This window comes from Salvelinus alpinus, chromosome 24 (genome assembly GCF_045679555.1).
Source record: "Salvelinus alpinus chromosome 24, SLU_Salpinus.1, whole genome shotgun sequence".
Classification (NCBI taxonomy): Eukaryota; Metazoa; Chordata; class Actinopteri; order Salmoniformes; family Salmonidae; genus Salvelinus; species Salvelinus alpinus.
In genome coordinates this window covers 46,294,120-46,305,492 of record NC_092109.1, presented here as the reverse complement: position 1 = coordinate 46,305,492, position 11,373 = coordinate 46,294,120, and the positions used below count along the sequence as shown (strand labels likewise).

The 11,373-nt window shown below is 46.2% G+C and overlaps 1 protein-coding gene across 1 annotated transcript in view; it reads right to left on the bottom strand.

Annotated features, from left to right (window-relative positions):
* The window catches only part of chordc1b (cysteine and histidine-rich domain (CHORD) containing 1b), a 33,949-nt gene extending 23,503 nt beyond the window's left edge, over positions 1-10,446 (bottom strand). Inside the window, exons 1-5 of the mRNA XM_071362899.1 lie at positions 10,032-10,446; positions 3,628-3,677; positions 2,340-2,396; positions 773-933; positions 71-174 (exon numbers count right to left, since the gene is read on the bottom strand). Of these exons, the coding sequence (XP_071219000.1) occupies positions 71-174; positions 773-933; positions 2,340-2,396; positions 3,628-3,677; positions 10,032-10,095 (436 nt within the window). The 5' untranslated portion in view covers positions 10,096-10,446. The remainder of the gene's footprint in view (positions 1-70; positions 175-772; positions 934-2,339; positions 2,397-3,627; positions 3,678-10,031) is intronic.
* Between the last annotated feature and the right edge of the window lie 927 nt (positions 10,447-11,373).

Sequence of the window (11,373 nt, the reverse complement as noted above, 5' to 3'; positions counted from 1 at the left end):
GGTTATCTCTGAGGCGAGGAGAAGATGAGAGGATGATGAAATGAGAAAAGAGGAGGGGTAGTGTCCCTACTTTTCTTCTCAGTAAGATTGTCCTCAGACAGCTTCAGTTTCTCCAGAGCCTGTCTCAGAGAGGGAGAGATCTTCCGCTGCAGTCTGACCACTGGCTCATCTGGACTGGGAACAACAACCAACAGCATAAACATCAACAACAACAAACATCAACAATAAAAACAGAGAGAAGCAACTACACAATGAATGTCCCGATGTCACGCGAAATAAAATACCAGGAGGGAGTTGAAGAGCTTGAACTCTAACCCCTGACCTACCTGGGTCTGCGTATGGACTCAACTCTAACCCCTGACCTATCTGGGTCTGCGTATGGACTCAACTCTAACCCCTGACCTACCTGGGTCTGCGTATGGACTCAACTCTAACCCCTGACCTACCTGGGTCTGCGTATGGACTCCAGGGGTTTGGGAGCAGAGATGGTGAACTCTAACCCCTGACCTACCTGGGTCTGCGTATGGACTCCAGGGGTTTGGGAGCAGAGATGGTGAACTCTAACCTCTTGACCTACCTGGGTCTGCGTATGGACTCCAGGGGTTTGGGAGCAGAGATGGTGAACTCTAACCCCTGACCTACCTGGGTCTGCGTATGGACTCCAGGGGTTTGGGAGCAGAGATGGTGAACTCTAACCCCTGACCTATCTGGGTCTGCGTATGGACTCCAGGGGTTTGGGAGCAGAGATGGTGAACTCTAACCCCTGACCTACCTGGGTCTGCGTATGGACTCCAGGGGTTTGGGAGCAGAGATGGTGAACTCGCTGAACTTTGGTTTGAGGTCCTCAGCTCCCTCCTTGTCTTCTGATGACGTCACGTCTGGTTTCACAGGCTCAGGTGGCTTCTCCTGGTTGTGGGGACCTTTGGTGCAGCCCTGCACACACACACACACACACACACACACACACACACACACACACACACACACACACACACACACACACACACACACACACACACACACACACACACACACACACACACACACACACACACACACAGTATAGTTACTACCTAACCCTAAAACCCTGACAAACACAGCAGTAAACTAACCCTCATGTAAACAGTGTGCTGGCTTAGCATACAGCCTCCCTGAACCTGCCTCTGACTGGGCTTCAGGTGAACAAGGGTCCCTCTACCTCACTCTCATGACTGCCTGCTTGACAACCTACAAAACAAAAAGGATCCTATTGGATAGCACCAATGGCAACATTTCAAGCTAGCTGTGGAGTGAGATTAAGGCAGGTTCTGATCTCCGTTACATTCAGACAGAGAGAGAGACAGAGAGAGAGACAGAGACAGAGAGAGAGACAGAGAGAGAGACAGAGAGAGAGACAGAGACAGAGAGAGACAGAGAGAGAGAGAGAGAGAGAGAGAGACAGAGAGAGAGAGAGACAGAGAGAGAGAGAGACAGAGAGAGAGAGACAGAGAGAGAGACAGAGAGAGAGGTCCTCTGCTTGGGGGTGAGAGGCTAGAGAGGAGCAGGGTCCGGTGTGTGAGACAGTCTATGGCTGTGGCAGGGATAGAGAGAGAGGAAGTAACCAAACCGACAAATTAGTTGCTGCCATAGGTTATCCATCATACCATTTGGTAGGGTCTGTCTTGACTGCATCAACTCGTTGTAAAGAAGATAGCTAACTACACTAGCAAGCAAAGTTACATAGCTAGCTAGCAAGGCAAATCGAGGCTATTTTGCTGCACTCCCCTTGTCAACAACAACTCCATTCATATGAAACAGCAGCCTACCTGCTGGTTGATCATAAATACCCATTTCTTTTTTACTCTCCCTAAGTATTGTCCGTTCAGAAATTCTAATATTCGTAATAGGGTGCCACCCCTAGGGAATAGGGTGCCACCCCTAGGGAATAGGGTGCCACCCCTAGGGAATAGGGTGCCACCCCTAGGGAATAGGGTGCCACCCCTAGGGAATAGGGTGCCACCCCTAGGGAATAGGGTGCCACCCCTAGGGAATAGGGTGCCACCCCTAGGAAATAGGGTGCCACCCCTAGGGAATAGGGTGCCACCCCTAGGGAATAGGGTGCCATCCCTAGGGAATAGGGTGCCACCCCTAGGGAATAGGGTGCCACCCCTAGGGAATAGGGTGCCACCCCTAGGGAATAGGGTGCCATCCCTAGGGAATAGGGTGCCATTTGGGCACAGACATAAACGAATCATCCAGCACCGGAAGGATCCGGGCACAAACACCTGAAGCACTTACTGCTGGGATAACCTGGTAGCCATTCTGTCACCGTTGTCACGACAACAAGAGGTTTAACTTACAGCAATGCTGAGGAAGTCGGAGAAGTCCGTGGTTCTCCTCTTACAGCACGACCAGCCCTGGAGAAGAGACAGACAGGAGAAAGACAGGAGACAGACAGGAGGTTGTCAGAGAGAGAGACCAGCCCTGAAGAGGAGACAGACAGGAGGTTGTCAGAGAGAGAGACCAGCCCTGGAGAAGAGACAGACAGGAGAAAGACAGGAGACAGACAGGAGGTTGTCAGAGAGAGAGACCAGCCCTGGAGAGACAGACAGGAGCTTGTCAGAGAGAGAGACCAGCCCTGAAGAGACAGACAGGAGGTTGTCAGAGAGAGAGACCAGCCCTGAAGAGACAGACAGGAGGTTGTCAGAGAGAGAGACCAGCCCTGAAGAGACAGACAGGAGGTTGTCAGAGAGAGAGACCAGCCCTGAAGAGACAGACAGGAGGTTGTCAGAGAGAGACCAGCCCTGAAGAGACAGACAGGAGAAAGACAGGAGACAGACAGGATGTTGTCAGAGAGAGAGACCAGCCCTGAAGAGGAGACAGACAGGAGGTTGTCAGAGAGAGAGACCAGCCCTGGAGAAGAGACAGACAGGAGAAAGACAGGAGACAGACAGGAGGTTGTCAGAGAGAGACCAGCCCTGGAGAGACAGACAGGAGGTTGTCAGAGAGAGAGACCAGCCCTGGAGAAGAGACAGACAGGAGGTTGTCAGAGAGAGAGACCAGCCCTGGAGAAGAGACAGACAGGAGAAAGACAGGAGACAGACAGGAGGTTGTCAGAGAGAGACCAGCCCTGGAGAGACAGACAGGAGGTTGTCAGAGAGAGAGACCAGCCCTGGAGAAGAGACAGACAGGAGGTTGTCAGAGAGAGACCAGCCCTGAAGAGACAAGACTAGGAGGTTGTCAGAGAGAGAGACCAGCCCTGGAGAGACAGACAGGAGCTTGTCAGAGAGAGAGACCAGCCCTGGAGAAGAGACAGACAGGAGAAAGACAGGAGACAGACAGGAGGTTGTCAGAGAGAGACCAGCCCTGAAGAGGAGACAGAAAGGAGAAAGACAGGAGACAGACAGGATGTTGTCAGAGAGAGAGACCAGCCCTGAAGAGGAGACAGACAGGAGGTTGTCAGAGAGAGAGACCAGCCCTGGAGAAGAGACAGACAGGAGAAAGACAGGAGACAGACAGGATGTTGTCAGAGAGAGACCAGCCCTGAAGAGGAGACAGACAGGAGGTTGTCAGAGAGAGAGACCAGCCCTGGAGAGACAGACAGGAGGTTGTCAGAGTGAGAGAGAGTGAGTCTATGTGTGTATTTACCTTCAGTGCATCGTGGAACACAGGAACTCCAGGGTGGTGGGTACAGGCGTCTAATAAGAGAGACAGAGAGAGAGGGAGAAAGAGAGAGAGGGAGACAGAGAGAGAGGGAGACAGAGAGAGAGGGAGACAGAGAGAGAGAGAGAGAGAGAGAGAGAGAGAGAGAGAGGGAGAGAGAGAGGGAGACAGAGAGAGAGAGAGAGAGAGAGAGAGAGAGAGAGGGAGACAGAGAGAGAGAGAGAGAGAGAGAGAGAGAGAGAGAGAGAGAGGGAGACAGAGAGAGAGAGAGAGGGAGAGAGAGAGAGAGAGGGAGACAGAGAGAGAGGTCTGTATTACACTTGACCAGACTGAACATAAACCTGGCTTACACAGCACCAGCCAAGAGTTCGGTCATAACAATGCTGCCATATGATCATCTTGACACTATGGGGGGGATCAAGTATATTTGTGATTGAGGATTTCTATTGGACATGCAGTTTCCATGCATCTTAGTGTGTAATATCTTGACATCAGTGTTGTCTCACCTGAAGCTATAACATTAACAAGACAGACAGAAACAGACAATATCAGAGAGAACTATCACCTGTGACTCACTGTAGTAGCTAGCTAGCAACTAGCCCAGACGTACTGCTAATAACTGTGTAGCTAGCTGACGGAGAGCTGTGTAAGGCGAGCAGGTAACATGTAGCTCCAACAACTAGCCATTTATCATTGCAACTACTGCAGTGTTTCCCCTAGGATTATTTCCAGCAGCGGTGGCTGGGGGGGAGTGGGCAAGGCAAAGGGTTTGCCTTTGCCTCTCGACCGCAGATTTAAAAAAAACTTATGTTTGAGAGCAAATTTCCTGCAACTTTAAACATTTTATCATGGGGCTAAAAGAAAAATTGCGATTTCAAAACAAATTTCCTGCAATTCTACACATTTTTGCCATGAGTCAGAGAGAATATTTGACGGTTTTATCATGGGACTGACAGGAGATTAGCTGTTTCAAAGCAAATGTCCTAAATACGAATATAATGTTTCTAAACACTTCTACATGAATGAAGATGCTAAAATTATTATGGATAATCCTGAGCGAACCGTGAATAATGATGAGTGAAAGTTAAGATAACAATAACAGGGGAGGTTAGCATTTCATTATCATACACCCAAGACATGCTAACCTCTCACCATTACAATAACAGGGGAGGTTAGCATTTCATTATCATACACCCAAGACATGCTAACCTCGTACCATTACAATAACAGGGGAGGTTAGCATTTTATATCATACCCCAAAGACATGCTAACCTCGTACCATTACAATAGCAGGGGAGGTTAGCATTTTATATCATACACCCAAGACATGCTAACCTCTCACCATTACAATAGCAGGGGAGGTTAGCATTTTATATCATACCCCCTAGACATGCTAACCTCGTACCATTACAATAGCAGGGGAGGTTAGCATTTTATATCATACCCCCAAGACATGCTAACCTCTCACCATTACAATAACAGGGGAGGTTAGCATTTTATATCATACCCCCAAGACATTAGAAGCCTCCTCCTTAAGTTTGTTTTATTCAATGCTTTAGCACACTCTGCCAACCCTGATGTCCTAGCCGCGTCTGAATCCTGGTTTAGGAAGGCCACCAAAAACCCTGAAATGTCCATCCCTAACTATAACATTTTCCGACAAGATAGAACTGCCGAATGGGGCGGAGTGGCAATCTACTGCAGAGATAGCCTGCAGAGTTCTGTCCTACTATCCAGGTCTGTGCCCAAACAATTTGAGCTTCTACTTTTAAAAATCTACCTTTTCAGAAACAAGTCTCTCACCGTTGCTATAGACCCCCAGCTGTGCCCTGGACACCATATGTGAATTGATTGCCCCCCATCTATCTTCAGAACTCGTGCTGCTAGGTGACCTAAACTGGGACATGCTTAACACCCCGGCCATCCTACAATCTAAGCTTTATGCCCTCAATCTCTCACAAATTGTCAATGAACTCACCAGGTACAACCCCCAATCCGTAAACACGGCCACCCTCATAGATATCATCCTAACCAACTTGCCCTCCAAATACACCTCTGCTGTTTGCAACCAAGATCTCAGCGATCACTGCCTCATTGCCTGCATCCGTAATGGGTCTGCGGTCAAACGACCACCCCTCATCACTATCAAACGCTCCCTAAAACACTTCAGCGAGCAGGCCTTACTAATCAACCTGGCCCGGGTATCCTGGAAGGATATTGAACTCATCCCGTCAGTAGAGGATGCCTGGTCATTCTTTAAAAGTGCCTTCCTCACCATCTTAAATAAGCAAAATATCTTAAATATCTTAAATCTTAAATAACGCCCCTTTCAAAAAATGTAGAACCAGGAACAGATATAGCCCTTGGTTCTCTCCAGACCTGACTGCCCTTGACCAGCACAAAAACATCCTGTGGCGTTCTGCATTAGCATCGAATAGCCCCCGTGATATGCAACCTTTGAGGGAAGTCAGGAAAAAATATACACAGTCAGTTAGGAAAGCAAAGGCTAGCTTTTTCAAACAGAAATTTGCATCCTGTAAACACATATTCAAAAAAGTTCTGGGACATTGTAAAGTTCATGGAGAATAAGAGCACCTCCTCCCAGCTGCCCACTGCTCTGAGGCTAGGAAACACTGTCACAACCGATAAATCCACTATAATTGAGAATTTCAATAAGCATTTTTCTACGGCTGGCCATGCTTTCCACCTGGCTACCCCTACCCCGGTCAACAGCCCTGCACTCCCCACAGCAACTCGCCAGAGCCTCCCTCTCCTTCACCTAAATCCAGATAGCTGATGTTCTTAAAGAACTGCAAAACCTGGACCCCTACAAATCAGCCGGGCTAGAGAATCTGGACCCACTCTTTTTCAAATAATCTGCTGAAATTGTTGCAACCTCTATTACTAGCCTGTTCAACCTCTCTTTTGTATCGTCTGAGATTCCCAAAGATTGGAAAGCTGCCGCGGTCATCCCCATATTTAAAGGGGGAGACACTCTAGACCCAAATTGCTACAGACCTATATCTATCTTTCCCTGCCTTTCTAAGGTCTTCGAAAGCCAAGTTAACAAACAGATTACCGACCACTTCGAATCCCACCGTACCTTCTCCGCTATGCAATCTGGTTTCAGAGCTGGTTATGAGTGCACCTCAGCCACGCTCAAGGTCCTAAACGATATCATAACCGCAATTGATAAGAGACATTAAATGTGCAGCCGTATTCATCGACCTGGCCAAGGCTTTCGACTCTGTCAATCACCACATTCTTATTGGCATACTCAACAGCCTTGGTTTTTCTAATTATTGCCTCATCCTGGTTCACCAACTAGTTCTCTTTCAGAGTTCCATGTGTCAAATCGCAGGGCCTGTTGTCCGGACCTCTGGCAGTCTCTATGGGGGTGCCACAGGGTTCAATTCTCGGACCGACTCTCTTCTCTGTATACATCAATGATGTCGCTCTCTCTGCTGGTGATTCTCTGATCCACCTCTACGCAGACAACACCATTCTGTATACTTCTGGCCCTTCCTTGCACACTGTGTTAACTAACCTCCAAACATGCTTCAATGCCATACAACTCTCCTTCCGTGGCCTCCAATTGCTCTTAAATATAAGTAAAACTAAGTGCATGCTCTTCAACCGATCACTGCCCGCCCGTCCAGCATCAGTACTCTGGACGGTTCTGACTTAGAATATGTGGATACCTAGGTGTCTGGTTAGACTGTAAACTCTCCTTCCAGACTCACATTAAGCATCTCCAATCCAAAAATAAATCTAGAATCTGCTTCCTATTTCGCAACAAAGCATCCTTCACTCATACTGCCAAACATAACCTCGTAAAACGGACTATCCTACCAATCCTTGACTTCGGCGATGTCATTTACAAAATAGCCTCCAACACTCTACTCAGCAAATTGGATGCAGTCTATCACAGTGCCATCCATTTTGTCACCAAAGCCCCATATACTACCCACCACTGTGACCTGTATGCTCTCGTTGGCTGGTCCTCGCTACATATTCGTCGCCAAACCCACTGGCTCCAGATCATCTATAAGTCTTTGCTAGGTAAAGCCCCACCTTATCTCAGCGCACTGGTCACCATAGCAACACCCCCCCGTAGCACGCGCTCCAGCAGGTATATTTCACTGGTCACCCCCAAAGCCAATTCCTCCTTTGGTCGCCTTTCCTTCCAGTTCTCTGCTGCCAATGACTGGAACGAACTGCAAAAAATCACTGAAGCTGGAGAGTCTTATTTCCCCTCACTAACTTTAAGTGTCAGCTGTCAGAGAAGCTTTCCGATCGCTACCTGTACATAGCCCATCTGTAAATATCCCATCCAACCAACTACCTCATCTCCATATATATATATTTTTTTATAGCTCTTTTGCACCCCAGTATCTCTACTTGCACATCCTCATCTGCACATCTTTCACTCCAGTGTTAATTGCTAAATTGTAATTACTTCGCCACTATGGCCTATTTATTGCCTTACCTCCTTACTACATTTGCACACACTGTATATAGATTTTTTCTATTGTGTTATTGACTGTACGTTTGTACGTTTGTTTATGTGTAACTCTGTGTTGTTTTTGTCGCACTGCTTTGCTTTATCTTGGCCAGGTCGCAGTTGTAAACGAAAACTTGTTCTAAACTGGCCAACCTGGTTAAATAAAGGTGAAATAAATCAAAAATAAAATAAATAACAACATGAAAACGGTACGCTCTCTCTCCCTCTGTTAAATACATCAACAACAGCAAGATCAACAACTAATGCTAGCCAGAGCAAGATGAGCTAAAATCTAACGAAGGAACATGAGATAAACCCTCTCAAACTGTTTCAGCTAGTTGGCCGGCAAAAATTGCATTGATACAGAATGGGGAAGCACCCAAGCTAACTGGCTAAAGCTGGCTAGCTTGTTAGCTACTTCCAGACACAAATGAGAAAACACCTCACTGACCATTGCCGTAGCAGAGCTGGTTATCTAGAGCGTTCTTAACTAACCTTACCTTTTTTTTGTGCCTACGTTTGCTGTCATATTCTGCCGGTGTTAAGGCATTTGTAAATTCATCAGTTATTCTGCACTCTGGCACACTCAGACGAGAGTGCTCTGAAATCAGAGCAGATAGCCAGAGTGAATTTAAGAACGCAAGAGATATGTTAACTGGATAACCAAATGATAACTGCATCTCTAGCTGTGTAACGTTATAGCCACCGGAAAACGATATGTGGGGGAAAAGTCACAGTCACTCATTCACTCCTCCAATGGCATGACATCCTCCTAGCAGTTAGCTAGCTAAGGCAGATTTTCCCCTGCAAGTATGGAATTTACTTTTCTTTTGTAAATGTTTTTTTCCCCCAGTCCAGTTGGTGGCGACAACAAAGCTCGGGTGTAGTTCGACATAACACCCAAAGAAGAAAATTCAAACGTCATCACGTAGACGCAGCACTACGTATTGCAATCATATTTTGAATATTCGATGAGGGTTGTTGACGTCAGCCACCCGTATTCAATGTATAGATGCTATACAACTAGCCTCAATCATGAATATGCATAGCCATCTCCGATATAAAGCTTTTTTTGAATCAAAATTTCCGGGGTGTCGCTTGTCCTATTTAAATCCGAAAACTGGTAACAATTTAAGCATTACGAAACTTCCATTCGATTAAATGAAACTTCACGTAGCAAATAAGCCCTACATACAACAATTCCTTGCTTGGTGTGCGAAACAACGAAAAAACGCCACATGCTGGAGGGAGACATATTTTGGCCCTATCTCTTCCTTTACTTCGATACAAGCATCGATACGTTGTGTCGAATCCGTACAGTAACGTTAGTGCTATGATAACTGTATCAACGTGTCGGCGCTCCGCTATCAAATCATCCCGTCACTATTTAAATGATAACGATAGTCCCCTAAACGTGGGTATTCACATTAAAACAGAGTACTTGCTAACGTTGCTAGTAACAGTAACTACTAGAGACCTACGCGGCAAGGTAGATAGCTAGCTAACGTTAGCTACTGTACTGTAACACTGCTAGCTAAGAATCAAAAGTTGACTGGCTAAATCAAACCAAATCAAATTGTATTTTTTTTCACATGCGCCAAATACAACAGGTGTAGACTACATTGAAATACTTACATAGGAGCCCTTCCCATTGATTCAGAGTTTAAAAATCTATATACAAATCCAAATAGCAAGAAGAGGAATAAACTATACAAGTGACAGATCAATGGGCAGGGTAAAATGACTAGGCATCAGCATAGATCACATTTGATATTGTTCAACGTGTTAGCTAGCTAATCGTACGGCTAAATAAATGCTTTATCACCAAGTAGTTCAAGTTAACTAGCTACTGTTACAGTAGCTAGGCTAACGTTGGCTAGCTTACCATCGGGGTTGTTGTCTGCCTCAAAACGTTCACCACATCCTTTGTTGTAACACAGAAGCGACATGGTACTAACAACAAAGTTACATCAAACCCACTGTAAACGGATGAACCGATTAATTAAGATGTTGAGGATAAAAGACGTGGAGCTAGCCTGACAACTTATTCGTGCATCCGTTTTCTGATACTTCCGGAAATGACCGATATGACTCGGGAAACATCGAGAACAACGACCGCTTCGAAAAATACACATCGTACAATGTCAAGAAATTTCGGCGGTGCGCTTCTGATTAAGTGACACTATTGAAGAAAGTGGTCCGTCATTCTGTCCGTTTAATGTTGAACCATTTTGGCAGTTACACTCTGATAATACAATGCTTATGAACTTTTCTCAGCATTAAACTACCAAATAAAGAAACAGCAACATTGGTATGTGTAATGGAAAAAATGAATCAAAGTAGGCGGTCATTGCTATTGTACTAGTCTTATATGGTGTGCGAGCCTACTAAGCATTGCTAGCGGAGTGCCTCAAATGGGCAATAATCATCAGAACATTTACATCATAATTCTTCCTAATACTGATACAGTATTTATACAAAAGTATGAGGACACCACTTCAAATTTGTGGATTTGGCTATTGCAGCCAAACCCGTTGCTGGCAGGTGTATAAAGTTGAAACAAATTGCTATGCAATCTCCATAGACAAACATTGGCAGTAGAATGGCTTTACTGAGGAGCTAAGTGACTTTCAATGTGGCAGAGGTCATAGGATGACACCTTTCCAACAAGGTCCCGTGTGGCTCAGTTGGTAGAGCATGGCGCTTGCAACGCCAGGGTTGTGGGTTCATTCCCCACGGGGGGACCAGGATGAATATGTATGAACATTCCAATTTGTAAGTCGCTCTGGATAAGAGCGTCTGCTAAATGACTTAAATGTAATGTAAATGTAAGTCAGTTCATCACATTTCTGCCTTGCTAGAGCTGCCCTGGTCGACTGTAAGTGCTGTTATTGTGAATGTCTAGGCACAACAATGGTTCAGCCTTAAAGTGGTTGGCCACACAAGCTCACAGAACAGGACAGTGCAGAGTGCGTAAAAAATCGTCTGTCCTTTGTTGCAACACTAAATACTGAGTACCAAACGGCCTCTGGAAGCAACATCAGCACAATAACTGTTTGTTGGGAGCTTCATGAAATGGGTTTCCGTGGCCGAGCAGCCGCACACAAGCCTAAGATCACCGTGCGCAATGCCAAGCGTCAGCTAGAGTGGTGTAAAGATCGCTGCCATTGGACTCTGGAACAGTGGAAACACGTTCTCTGGAGTGATGAATTACGCTTCACCATCCG